This window comes from Nomascus leucogenys, chromosome 12 (genome assembly GCF_006542625.1).
Source record: "Nomascus leucogenys isolate Asia chromosome 12, Asia_NLE_v1, whole genome shotgun sequence".
NCBI classification, from domain to species: Eukaryota; Metazoa; Chordata; class Mammalia; order Primates; family Hylobatidae; genus Nomascus; species Nomascus leucogenys.
In genome coordinates this window covers 81,170,218-81,184,812 of record NC_044392.1, presented here as the reverse complement: position 1 = coordinate 81,184,812, position 14,595 = coordinate 81,170,218, and the positions used below count along the sequence as shown (strand labels likewise).

Here is a 14,595-nt window from a genome sequence, read left to right as displayed (position 1 = left end):
ATGTTTAAAAAGTCTAATCTGTCCTTTAATCTAGCATTTTCATTTCTAAACTTTCCTGCAGAAAAATACAAGTGAGCAAAGGTGTTTGCACAAAACTCTTCATTGCAGGAAAAAAAAAAGTTTCTAGTTGTGAAAGTGCCTGTCAGTAGAAGAATGATGAAAAAGACTGTGGTAGATAAAGTTTTAAAAAAATCAGGTGTACCAGCATTTTAAAATTTAAAAGCCTTATTCATCAGGTTGAATGATGAATATACAGTAAGAACTGAATGTACAGTAACATCATTTTATTGCTTACTTGTGTTTGTATATACAGTTATGTTTAAAATTTATATGTATTCTGAAGAGGTCTAGAAGAATACACCCAAATTATGTTACAAAGATTACCCTTGTGGAACGAGAGTAGGGAATAAGGGAAGGAACTTTTTATTTCATACACTTTTGAATTGTAGTCTTTTCAGTGATTGTGTATTACTTTTGTAATTTAAAACACTTGTTAAGAAGAGGATATGCTTCAAAAGAGATTCCTATCACAAATTATAAAATAAAAATTGATAATTTATAAGATTAAAAAAAACTTCAGTAATCTGGAATATTTAACTGTCCAGGACAACTTAGACCTCAAAGCTTTTGAGATGGCCAGGGTTTTGCTAGTGTAACAGGACTCATCTAATCAGATGGCAGACTTGTTTGCCTTCTCTCTGTTCTGAGTCTGTAATAACCATTACAATTTTCACTTAGTTGCAAAAAAGGGATTTGAGCTCCAGTTCATTGAAGCAAGGGTGGCTAGAACCCACAACTTCATGATATGAAAAGTAGAATTTTGTATTGAGAAAGTGGGTTTTATTATGTACTGATGCTTTACAAAGGTGATTTGAAGGAATGAAGCACACTTAAGGAATTTGGCACATTTCCATTCTAAGGATAATTCTCAATAGCAGTGATTCTCAACAACGGCAGAATTATTGGAGTGTTGAAGTATGAGGAGTAACGAAGAGTTGAGAGAAGGCATGTTTAATTTGAAATGATCTACATTGAGATTTGCTGCTTTGAATGACTACTTAGTAAATGATTGGATTATCAGCTGCTGTTTATAGTGTGTCTTTTATCCAAAGGGAAGAGGTTTGCCTTGTTTGTTTCCTCCTCCTTAATGGGAAAAATTATTTTGGTTAACTCCCCTTATTTTTGCTAGTGCAGAGGATAATTTCTTCCATAGTGAGGCAGCACTTTTTTTTCCTCCTAAATAATATTATATTAGTCCATTCTCACCCTGCTAATAAAGACATACCTGAGACTGGGCAATTTATAAGGGAAAGAGGTTTAATTGACTCACAGTTCAGCATGGCTGGGGAGGCCTCAGTAAACTTATAATCATGGTGGAAGGAGAAGAATAAGTGCCTAGCGAAGGGGGAATCCCACTATAAAACCATCAGATCTCGTGAGAACTAACTCACTGTTTTGAGAACAGGATGGGGGAACCGCTCCCGTGATTCAGTTATCTCCACCCGGTCCCTGCCATGACACATGGGGATTATGGGAACTGTAATTTAAGATGAGATTTGGGTAAGGACACAGCCAAATCATACCAACTATATTCATGATGTTAAGCAATTACATTTCAAATATATTACAAGATTAAAATTTCTTAATCTTTGGTAATTCCAGATTGTTTTCTTCTTTTCTCCCTTTACTCTTCTGTTCTTGTGTTTTGATGGTGTTGGTTTAACTTTATTCTGGTGTTTGATATTGATTGATTTTTGGTTTTGGTTTGAGTATGGGAATAAATAGAAAATAAAGCATCTAATTACATTTGGAGACATAGTTATATACAATTGAATCATGTCCATTTTGATTGATGGAAAATGGTTACTTCAGATCGCTTGGTAGAGTGTTTTTTGTTTGCAAAGATATGTAACTGAAATCAATCATTCTTTTAATAAACTTATTGTATTTGTATAACAGATTAAGATTTCTAAGTAAAAAAAGCCATATATATGTGATAAGTATGTATCATTTTAGTTTTTTCTAGTAAAAGTAATTGTATTAAGTTCTATCATAGAGATAGTGCTATATGAAATTATATTCCCCAGCCTCCACCCCAGAGCATACATAAATTTTTGGTTCAGATGTGGCAGTATGGTATAGTGGAAGAGAATTAGGCTGGAAGACAGGAAGCGCACAAACTACTCTTATTTTGGCCAAAGCAAACATCTCTGAATTCCTTTTGATCAGAGATTATATTATGTGCATTTCTGTACCCCATACCAAGCCTACCTGGTACCTCTGGAACTGGGTGATTTAACAACTTCAGCAGAAAGAGCGCATGCCTTCCTAAGAATTACAACAGAAATTATAGGATTGACTTTCATTGGGCTAGATTAATGGACCTGGATCAAATAAATACTCCTGGACCTTAATATGTGGTCACTGTGACCACAGGTTCATAGGCATGACAGTGGAGGAGCTGTATTTTAGGATATTAGGCTATACTAGAATAATAAATTCCAAATCCCAGGGACTAAACATAACTAAACATTTATTAACACTCTTAATCATGCAAAGTCTGCTGCAAGTTCAGACAGCCCATCTGGTAACTCAAGGATCCATACTGTTCTTATCTTCATCTCATCATTCAGCCTCCACAGTTGCTTCAGCAGAGAGTGAGGGAGCCCAGAGGGTTGTACATAAGCTCTAAATGCTTCAGCCTGTACTTACACAGAGCTCATAGCCCAGTGCAGAATTGGCCACGTGGTTCTACCAAACTGTTAGGGGGCTGGAAAGTGTGTGAAATAACGTGGCTTTTTGATGAGCAGAAATGCGTTTCCACAAGCTATTACAAAAGAAGGGTAGTGATACAGTTAGGTAAAACGTGTCCCCTACAGACTGGGACCCTAAACAATGTTTAAAATGTTGATATATAAAAATGTAGTCAATCTTTGAAACTACTCACTCTATGAAATGCTTTTTGCTTAAATTTGACTTGTTTAATGCAGTTCATTAGTTTGTGCTTCAAAACCACCGAACTTAAAAGTAATTTCTAGAACACAACCCCATTTATAGGTTGGAGACTGTGCCTGTCATAACCACACCGTTAAATCACCTGGTAATTGCTAAATTCCATGGATATTTTAGGTACCTATTTTAGGTACCTGTTTTATTATCTTTGATGATAATAGACTGTTTCTGTCTTAGAACAACTTCTTCTTCACCCCCTTCTTCTTCCTCCTCCTCCTCTTTTCCTTTTCTTCTTCCTCTTCCTCTTTTTTTTTTTTTTTTTTTTTTTTTGAGACAGAGTCTCGCTCTGTCGCCCAGGCTGGAGTGCAGTGGCGCGATCTCGGCTCACTGCAAGCTCCGCCTCCCGGGTTCACGCCATTCTCCTGCCTCAGCCTCCCGAGTAGCTGAGGCTACAGGAGTGTGCCATCATGCCTGGCTAATTTTTTTGTATTTTTGGTAGAGACAGGTTTTCAGCATGTTGGTCAGGCTGGTCTCAAACTTCTGACCTCAAATGATCTGTCTGCCTTGGCCTCCCAAAATGTCTTAAGTGTCTTTTTTTTCTTTTTTTTAAGAGACACGGTCTCACTCTCTTTCCCAGGCTGGAGTGCAGTGGCAACGATCATAGCTCACTGCATCCTCGAACTCCTGGCCCCAAGGGATCCTCCCATTTTGGCCTCCCAAAGCACTGAGATTGCAGGTGTGAGACACCTCACCTGGCTTGTCTGAGAACGTCTTTTAAAAAAATCCCTTCTCTTGGGTTTTCTGTTACCCATATGTCTCCTCAACTTGGTTATCTCAGCTTTGTTGTTGTAATGCAAAAGCAGCCATAAACAATGCATGCATGAATGAGTGTCGTGCATTCCAATAAAATTTTGTTTTAAAAATAGGTAGTGGGACATAGTTTATTTACCTGTAATCTTCCTAGCTTAGTTCATCCTTATTGTTCTTCTGAAGCAACTCTTCTTCCTTCCCTGTTAAATTTGTGTTTGTAGATGGTTTTTAGCTACCTTTCATTTCATACTTCTTTAGTAGCCTCATTCACATTCATTATTTTAACCATCTCTGATGTTGGCATCAGATTTGAGGAAGGTTTTGGCTTTGTCATTTACTGGCTATTTGACTGTGGGCAAGTCACTTAATGTGTCTGAGTCCTGTAAAGTCAGGCTAATATCTGCTTGCAGTTGTTGTAAGCATAAGATTATATATAAAGAGTTGAGCATTAAGATTGGCAAGTAATACATGGATGACAAATGATAACTCCTTGTTTCTGTTATTGTCTTTACACATGTTTACCCTCATATCTGCATCGTGATCCCAGAAGTTTCTTTAGAGTTCTAGTTTTTACTATATATCTCTACTGGGCATTTTTATTTAACTCTTCTGTAGTGTCAGTTAAGAAGCGTTCAGCTATCCCAGCACTTTGGGAGGCCGAGGCGGGCGGATCACGAGGTCAGGAGATCGAGACCACGGTGAAACCCCGTCTCTACTAAAAATACAAAAAATTAGCCGGGTGTGGTGGCGGGCGCCTGTAGTCCCAGCTACTCGGAGAGGCTGAGGCAGGAGAATGGCGTGAACCCGGGAGGCGGAGCTTGCAGTGAGCCGAGATTGCGCCACTGCACTCCAGCCTGGGCGACAGAGCAAGACTCCGTCTCAAAAAAAAAAAAAAAAAAAAAAGCAGCATTCAGCGTCACATAATAGAGTCATTTTATACAACAAATTTGGAAGTGGCATTCTAGAACTCAGTGATGGTGTCAGGGCATTTTCATACATCTCTTCGTCTTTTCCCTCATGGTTTCAAGATACTGCAGTAGCTTCCAGCAGCCTGTCCTCCCACATCTGTATACAAAACAATTTTATAAAGTAGTCACAAGACAGGGCTTCTCTTTATGTATTTTTTCCTTTTTATTATAAAAATTATTGTTTTTAAAAAAGTTAATTAGGAAATAGAAATCTGTAGGGATTGAACATGTTAAGGTGGGAGAAAGTGTAGGATGATTGTCAAATTTTTGGCTTAAATGTCTAAATTCTAGATGGATGGTAGTGCCACTAATGTAAGAAGAGAGGTATGTAAAAGAAGATTAAAAAGTAGATAAATTTCATTTTAGACTTGTTGAATAGAGGTACCTGTGGCAGATGGACTGCCTGTGCACCTGCCACTCCTCCTCCTGTAGAAGCTTTATTGAGGTATAATTCATATGCCATAAGATTCAGAAGCTTTATTGAGGTATAATTCATATGCCATAAGATTCAGTTGCTAAAGTATACACTTGAGTGGTTTTTTAGTGTATTTACGGAGTTGTGCAACCATAACCACAATTGAATTTTAGAATATTTTTGTCATCCCAAAAAGAAAACCCTGTACCCATTAGCAGTCCTTTCCTCCTCCTCCATGTGCTAGCAACCATTATCTATTTTCTGTCTCTGAATTTGCCTATTCTAGTGAATTATTCTGTTCATCATGTTTTCCCCTTCTTCTTTTTGAGTTCTTTTGTAGAAAGGACTGTAGGTCATGCCCAATTACTAGTTTGCTAACCATGACTCGTCCCTTTCTTTCTGTCAGTCTAGTATCTGAAATAATTAATTTATAGCAGATAGTAGCTTTGCTGATATTTGGGTGAATTAGTAGATCATTCGTAACAGTGAGTTTTGTTAGTGTTTGAGTAACCAGGATTAATAACCACTGGTCAAGAGTATTTATTCAGAGTTCCTTCATATGACTTTAGAAGGGTCTCTGCTTCGTTCCCCTCTTACTTTTCAACCTTACTACTTGCAATTCTCTAGCTCATGTTTGATGTTCCAGCAACATTGAACCCACTTACAGTTCTTAAATGCTCTGTTTTACCCCACTTCTTTGTCTTTGCTCATTAGATCTTCTCTAATGAGCAGAATCCTCCCCCCCAGGGGTTTTCAGTTGCCCAATTCCTGTTTATCTCTTTAGGCTCAGTCAGCAAATCAGAAATTTTAGCTTTCTACCCCTGGGGAACCCTCTTTACAGAGCCCTCTATTGTTCTTACCGTATTATGTTACGTAAGAGTGTCTATATATTTGATTTCTCTAGACCAGAGATCTCTGAACTTTTTATTGCTCACCTGTAAAAAATGTTTGAGCATATGACTGCACAGTTTGTAAATTATGTACATGTATTAGTGTAGTGACATATTAAATATCAGCAAAGCTTTGAAGGCCAAGGATGACTCACACCTGTAATCCCAGTACTTTGGGAGGCCAAGGCAGGCAGATCACTTGAGGCCAGGAGTTTGAGACCAACTTGGGCAACGTAGTGAAACCCTGTCTCTTTAAAAAGTATTTATAAATATTATTACTCAGGCATGATGGTGTGTGCCTGTAGTCCTAGCTACTTGGTAGGCTGAGGCAGGAGGATCACTTAAGCCCAGGAGTTTGAGGCTACAGTGAGCTATGGTTGCACCCTAGAGTGGGTGAAGTGCTAATGCTTTCATCTTGTCCGTAACTTTATAATCAGTGACAACTATGGGTTTCTTGATGGTAGGAACTCAATACATGTTGATCTAAACTCTTTTCTCAGTGTCTTGCCTGTTCTTTATCCACCCCTCGTTGGGTGTTAGGTCTTCCTTTTCTTTGTATGTCTTTATCATAGCACTTACCATGCTGTATATTACAATTATTGGTATATACTTATCTCCTTTCAATAGATTATAAGTCTCCTGCTCATGGGTCCTCTTTTATTTATGATGCTCCTAGTAGTCTGCATGGTGCTTAGCACATAATAGACAATTTATAGAATGAATAAATTGATTCAAGTGGAATTAATTGATACTAATCTGAGAATAATTAAGACAGTGATTCTTTTATAGTATCGAAAGATAGTAGGGCCACTTACTTTAAAACTGCTTATAGTTTTAAGCAGTGCATCTCAAATTGTTTGTGATGATGGACCAGTTTTAGTTTCCAATCCATTGTGTACTGATGCTTTTGTAAACAATAAAAATTAAATACTAGAAACGTGACATAAAAGAGACATAGAAAATATAGGCCCTAATTTTTAATTATTAGATTCAAAAGAAATACAATTATTCCCAACTTCTGTACTTATCTCATTGTAGATTATTACCAAAGAGTCTATGGACCCTTGCTGGACCCAGGTTGACCATACTTTGAGACTCAGGGTATAAAGCACTTTATATCATTTAATTCTCCTAACTGTATGGGGTAGGTACTGTTTGCACCATTTATAGGAAATGAGGGGACAGAGAAGTTAGGCAAATTGTCCAAGGTTACATAGGTACTACATAAAACAGCTGGATGGTGGCTCATCCCAGCACTTTGGGAGGCTGAGGCAGGTGGATCACCTGAGGTCAGGAGTGGAGACCAGCCTGGCCAATGTGGTGAAACCCTGTCTCCACTAAAAATACAAAAATCAGCTGGGTGTGGTGGCATGCACCTGTAATCCGAGCTATTCAGGAGGCTGAGGCTGGAGAATCTCCTGAACCCAGGAGGCGGAGGTTTCAGTGAGCTGAGATCGCACCACTGCACTCCAGCCTGGGCGACACAGTGAGACTCCATCTCAGTAAACAAACCAGCCAACCAACCAGCCAACCAACCAACCAACCAACCAACCAGGATTCAAACAAAGGTAGTCCAATCTGGCTCCAAAGTCCGTATGCTAGTCTCTTTCTGATTTTGAAAAGATGAAATAAGGTAGCATTCTACTCTAAGAATGTTAAGAGCAGACATGGATGAAGGCAAAAAACAGTTACAAGTCAGAGTGTAATTCATTTGCCTAGAAAAGAGAAGGGTAAGGAGTCACATAATGATTTGCATATAAAAGTAGAGTTATGGAGATGGTGACAAGCTGTTCTTTTATCCCTTGAGTCAGCATTTGCTTACGTTTTACCTTAGTATTAAAGTCCCCCATTTGTGAAAAAAAAGGAAGCGATGGTATTTCTTTGAAATGTTTCTTTTTGCCCTGACTCAGTTTCACATACTGAGTGTAATTGTTCCTGAGGGGGATTGGTTCCCAGACCCATGAATACCAAAATCCAAAGATGCTCAGTCCCTTATATAAAACAGCATAACATTTGCCTATAACCTACTCACATCCTCCTCATACTTTAAATCATCTCTAGATAACCTAGAATGCCTAATACAGTGTAAATGCTATGTAAATATTTGTTAGGCTCCATTGGTTTTTTAATTTGTATTACTTTTTATAGCTGTATTGTTATTTACTTATTTGAATATTTTTGACCCGTCGTTGAATCTGTGCTTGTGGAACCCTGGAATACAGAGGGTCAACTGTACTTTGTTTCTTCTATTCTTCCTCTTAACTCTTTTCTTATTTGATAGTAACATCAACCAAATTGCTGTGATTACATTCATATGAAAATACAGAAATAACCTTTCTTTCTCCAGGTATCAGTATTTTAAGAACAAATTGTAAGTAATGATTACATATTATGATGCTAATGGAGTAGAGATCATATTGCTGTCTTAATTGTTTTATATCATAAAATTCATGATTGAATGAAATTGAAAACAGACTATTTCAATGGTAACAACAGTTGAAATTTTTAATAAACTTTAAAAAATCTTCTTCCTATAGAAATCTGGTTAAGAAGTACTGCCCCAAACGTTCATCCAAAGATGAAGAGCCACGGTAAATTACATACCTGTTCATTAATGCATATTAAAAAATTTAAAAATAGTTATATTTTTATTAGTAAGATAAGTATATTCTTAGCTTTTTATAAAGATTTTATAAAGTTTAATTTAAAAATTAATGTTTATGAAAGAAGTAACTACTGTTTATCTTTTATGAGGATAAATACTGTAGTTGGCTTGATCAACAGTTTTCTAGAATAGTCAAGTACAGATTTTCAATTAAAATGTAGACTAGGACTCCATTTGAATGATTTAGTCTGCAGAAGAAAAGCATATTTTTCACACTTGGTTGTGTAGTTGTTGGCTTCTTAGATTCTTGCTTTTACTCTTATAGATAGTAAAACAATTTGATTGGTATAAAGGGATGTTGAAAAGCACTGAGAGTTTTTGCATTAGAAATAAATAAAAAGGCTAGAAATCACTTACGAGTTTTTTTGTGGTCTTAAAGAGGAATATGTGGATGACTGTTTAGTTGGAGAAACAAGAGGAGACTCGACTTAAACAAACAACTCTGTATATAATTGTCACTTGTTAGAATTCTCAGGTTTAGTGTTAATGGAGTCCTATCTGAGCCGTTAATCTTCAGCTGTAAGAGAGTGTTCCGCAGTATGTTCAAAGTAGATATATACATTAATACAGTGATTCTCTTTGTTTCTCTCCTTCCCTCACACACGTTTTTACCCTTATTTTTGACCCTTCTACCCCCTTTGGTGTCAACTATAATGGCACTTCACTTCCATTCAGGATATGGGCAGGCATACAGGCAGCTGTGTCCAGAGCTGATAGCAAAATTGTTCTGTAGATCAGCCATCGAGATGCATTTGGCAAGCACATCATCTCTGCAACAGGTTCAGCTGCCAAGCCTAGGAATCCAACCAAGTTCATTCCCAAGCTCAGGCCAGTCAGTTGGCAACTTAAGAGATTCCAGTATGCCAAAAGAGCCTGCAGGTAGTATTCTTATTATTTTTTGACCCCAAATATCCCTTTACTAATAAATGAAAGACTACTTGAAGATATACAAACATGTACGACTTGAGCTTAATGCAGGATTTTTTTCCATATGAAGTTAATTTAGAACTAGTAGATGAGATTTAGGTTGAATATGCTAAAATTTGTGAAATGTTAGACTCAGTCCATACCTCACCAACATTTGTAATGAAAATAAAAGTAAGTCTCACCATTTTGAAATGTTTTTGCCAGGTTTACCTCGTGTGTAGCCTTTTTTAATATCCTTAATGAGTTAAATGACTATGCAGGACAGCGAGAAGTTGTAGCAGAAGAAATGGCGCACAGAGTATATGGTGAATTAATGAGATATGCTCATGATCTGAAAACTGAAAGAAAAATGGTAATTCTTACAATTTTCGTTGAATTGCAATAATATATGAAATAGTCACACAGAAACACTTTGTTTTTTTTAAAATGTGTGTTCAGCATAAACTGGTTTTCTATTTCACTACATTTCTTCTAGCTAAAAATTATCACAAAATACTCTTGCTAATTTATGATCCTTTTGGATTTAAGTTGGGCAAACTACAGCCTATGGGCCAAACCCAACCAACTGCTTGGTTTTGTTTGCTAGTTGCCACAGGCTAAGAATGATTTTTATATTTTTAGATGGTTGAAAAAAGAATAATATTTCATGACATTGACAATTATATGAAGTTTTATTTTTAATGTTCATACATAAAATTTTATTGGAACAGACCCACATTCATTGACTTTTATATTGCCTGTGGCTGCTTTTGCATTAGCAGAGTTGAGTGTCACAGAGACAGTGTGGCTTAAAAAGCCTACAATATTTATCTGACCTTGTATAAAAAATGTTTGTCATCCACTATTCAAGACAATCATTATTTTCCTGGAAATTGTATCTGTTTTCAAGGTTATATGTAAAGTGTTAAGACAATATCCTATAAAAAGCATTTTTAGGAAGATTTGCTTTACTTTCTTCCTAAGTCTAGGTAAAGTTGTATAATCAGTACCTTGAAAAAATAAAGTGAAAGCCTTTTGGGGACTTTAGACTTTAGTGTTTAAATGTAATTATTTTTATTTGTTTCTGTTTTATTTTGTTTTTTTGTTTTTTTTGGCTGTGGTTATAATCTTCAGCATCTGCAAGAAGGACGAAAAGCTCAACAATATCTTGACATGTGCTGGAAACAGATGGATAATGTGAGTTATGACGTTTTCATGGTTGATATAAAATCTTGTAGACTAGATTAGCCCTAAATTCTTTTATGCTTCATATCTATTTGAGTTTAATGTTTCTCAGTGTATTATTAATAATTTGACATTGGTATTATTGCATAATAGTCAATAAAGTAAATGGAGGATGTGAGGTCATTTTGTCATTTTTCCTGTTGTCCTTTATAACTCTATACTTAAGAACTCTATAATCTTCAATCATTGTGAACATTTAAGGAGATTCTTTTTTTTTTTTTTTAACTTTAAAGTAGTTACTATAAAGTATTAATAGAGGATAGAAGTAAGAGGGAAAAGGAGATATATCTTAGAAGACTATTTCCTGAGGATTGAGAATAATCAAGATTCTTTTTCTACCTTTAACTTAGCACTTGATTTCTCTTGACTTCATTTTTAGCATGTGAAAAATGAAGAGAGTGAACGAGATGATGTGAAATGTTTCTTCCAGTTCAGTCATTGTATAATTTTGTAAATGCTCCTGATATTGGCCTGCTAATAGAGACCTTCCCATTGTAGGAAATAAAGTACTTTGTAGGGCAAAATTATAAAGGCATAATAATTATTTACTTAAAAATTTCCCCAAGGCACTTCCTCATGTGGTTTTTCTTAAATGCTCTTGTATATAATTTGTAAAACAAGATTTTCACATGGAACACTGCAGTTGCCTTTACATAAAATGCTCTATAATCTGTGTCATGGGATTAGAGTCAAAAAAAACAAAAAAAGCTCTATTAAATGATATTCTGTAGTATAAGATACTCTTTTTGGACCCTCAAGTTATCGAACAGTTTACTCTTTACTAGCATATTTCTCTGGTGGACACTGCGTGTTCCTTGAAAATTATGCCGAAGAGAGTTTTTCCATGTTAATCAGTTTAGCCTGTGCTTGTTAGAAAAAGTACTTTGAGATTAAAAATCTCATGCATATACTTCCATTGCTTTCAGTCTGTTTTCTTTCCCTTTTAAAAATGCATATTCAAAACTTTGATTACATTTCTACTATGTAACTACCATTGATGTAATATTGAGAGTTCTTAGGTATATTAATAATCTGTTTTCATTTTCGTTTTGATTTTCTAATTGGTTTCAGCAAGACTTTACAAAGTATTTATGTTGATTAAGTTTTAAATTGCCTTAACTGTCATCCTTAGTATCTGCCGCCTAATGAGTGTGTGTGTGTTTTCATTTGCAGAAAATAACATACTCCTACATTCATGAGTCATTGGTTCCTTTAAAAATTGGTGTTGGCACAAATTATTCTTAATAGGTGCCAACTTGCCTTTAGAACAATTGACAGTTGTTAAGCAAAAGTTTTAGAGGTCATAAGAAAGAAAGAAGCATCAAAAATGTAGGAGAGATTTCTGTAAGGCATTAACAATACTATTAAAAAAGGTGAGTTCAGCTCTACTTGTGTTTATTGAAAAGTATCCTTGACGTGTACTCTGGAGGTACAAAAGTAAGTATGACATGGTTCTTGTTTTTGTAGCACCTGCAGTCTAGTGAGGGAAACTAACCAATATAATTTCTGTTTAATATGTAGAAACAAGTGTAGGATCCCATTTCCTAGTTCCATGTCTTCCTGTTTAGTCAAGAAAATGAAATTGTAGAATTCCTAACATGTTTGAAATAATTGTGAGGTGATGTAAAGAACTGGTGGACAGGTTGAATTAGTGACAGAGTATTAAAAATTGAGGAAAAAAATTAAAAGACAGTTATTAACCTTGGGATGAATAAAGTAGGCAGTACTGGCATTTAAGATCAGGACAGAAGAGCCTGTAAAGGAGGTCTTAAAGGAATGGTCAGAGGTTAAGAAGATAGAAGCATCAGAGATGCCAGGTCCATCAGTTAGGAGGCTCCAAGTAACAGAGCATACAATTTTATAAGAGCAGAGCTCAGAAATGGAGCAGTTCCATAGTTAGTAGCCCAGGGTTGTCACCAGGCTCCAGCTCCTTTTCATCTGTCTACTTTGCCATCTTGACCAGGTGCTCTTTTCCTCAGCCATGTCTCCTTAAGGTCAACAGTAGGCTTAAACAGCTAAACAGCATATCCTCATTCAGTTTGATCCAGAGGTGGGAAAAAGGCAGCATTTCACTTCCAACTATCCACATTTTATCAGGGAAGAAAAGCTTTCCCAGAAAGTCTCCAGCAAATTTCCTCTGGGTGCCTTTGACAGAATTAGATTACTTACCTCTGCCCTGGCTGTGAGGTGTCTAGGAGAGCAAGTATTAGCTGTTTTCCGCCTCTGTACTGGGCGGGGCAGGCTCTGCTACGCAAGAGTAGGAGAGTAGAAGTGGCTGTTCTTCGTCTGCCACACCAAGGATGAAGGGAAAAACAGTCTTTTCTGGAATATATTTCTATCTTGTATAATGTTATATTATCCTTCAGGGAAGGAGCATTTTTAATATTATTGTACTACTAGTTCTTTTGCTTTTGCAAGGAATTATTAGGTGTTTTTCCACAAATAAGATACCAAATATAAAAATACTTTTGTACGTAAGTAGCCTCAGTTTGTATCAAAATTAGTAGCCTGTAGTTACTTGACTGGAAAACACAGCTCTGAATTCAGTTTCAGAGAATGAAATGTGGAAACTTAATTTTCATAGCAAAGTGACTTTATATATGAGTATTTAAATATTTTAGGGGCTTTGAGTAAATTACAAGTATCTCATTCGGTGTCTCATACTAATCAAAATACCTGTACAAAATAAAGCCTACATTTAAATAAATTTGTAAAAAATGCTGGAGTGCATTTATTTGATGTAAGTTATAGGCCTATCTGGTTGTAACTGTATTACAAACTGAACTACGAAAACTTTTGGCTACAAATGGCTTGATATAACAGCTATTGTAGTTTTAAATTGTATTTTAAACTCTTAGTTACTTAAAAGAAAGGGAAATTGCTAACTGCTAGGGAACCATGGGTAAACAAATCCAGAGCAGTAGGTGTCTGATCTGATACAGTGGCATTTGGAAAAATGGGGACAGGGTGTTTGAGGTATAATGGTTTCCTGGACCTGGTACTTGCTAAGGGCTTGGATTTCCAGGGTAAGAATTTAACATTGTAGCTAGTTCGATAAAGGAGGTTAGGTAAATACAAAATATTGAGATCCCCTGTTTGCTTCTTCTGAGGAATTCTCAGCACAGGTTGCAAGGTGTATATTTTCCAGGGAAGAAATTGGAAGTCTTTTGGGATAATCTAATCAGTTAGGGAGAAAAAGCTTATAGAAACTGATGCCAGGTTTTTCCAAGGAAACAAACTACCTGGCCATGTCACCCTGGAGGAAAATATCGTAATCCGTAAAGCCCCATCTGTGGAGCTTTCATCGACTTTTTAAATAAGAGCAGATATCCAAGGATCCCAGGATATTTAAAGAAGACATCTAATGTGCACATGAGGGACCAGAACTAATATGCAGGAAAGAAGGCAATGTGACTATGAAAGGAAATGAAAATTAAAATGCAAAAACAAACAAGGAAAATACCTACAGCTGTTAGCTAATATTCTCAAAGGGAATAGAGAAAATTTTACATCCATGAAATAAGGTATTATTTTAAAAGAAACATATAAAGAACAAAAAATAACTTTATGATAGTAGAAAAAAAAGCCCACTAGAAAAAAAAATGAAAGATAAAGTTCAATAAAATACCCCAGTAGAGCAAAATGACAGACATTGAAAATATGGAAAATTAGGAGACTCATCCAGTAGGTTCATTTCCAAAATAGTAAACCTACTAGAAAAGAGAAAACATAGAAAAGGAACAA

At 36.1% G+C, this 14,595-nt stretch overlaps 1 protein-coding gene across 5 annotated transcripts in view; it reads left to right on the top strand.

Annotated features, from left to right (window-relative positions):
* FNBP1L (formin binding protein 1 like) overlaps positions 1-14,595 on the top strand; it is a 94,195-nt gene that overhangs the window by 52,848 nt on the left and 26,752 nt on the right. For all 5 annotated transcript variants that reach the window (XM_030825033.1, XM_030825031.1, XM_030825035.1 and 2 more), the window contains exons 3-5: positions 8,573-8,626; positions 9,832-9,979; positions 10,741-10,803. In XM_030825033.1, coding sequence (XP_030680893.1) covers positions 8,573-8,626; positions 9,832-9,979; positions 10,741-10,803 — 265 coding nt within the window. The remainder of the gene's footprint in view (positions 1-8,572; positions 8,627-9,831; positions 9,980-10,740; positions 10,804-14,595) is intronic.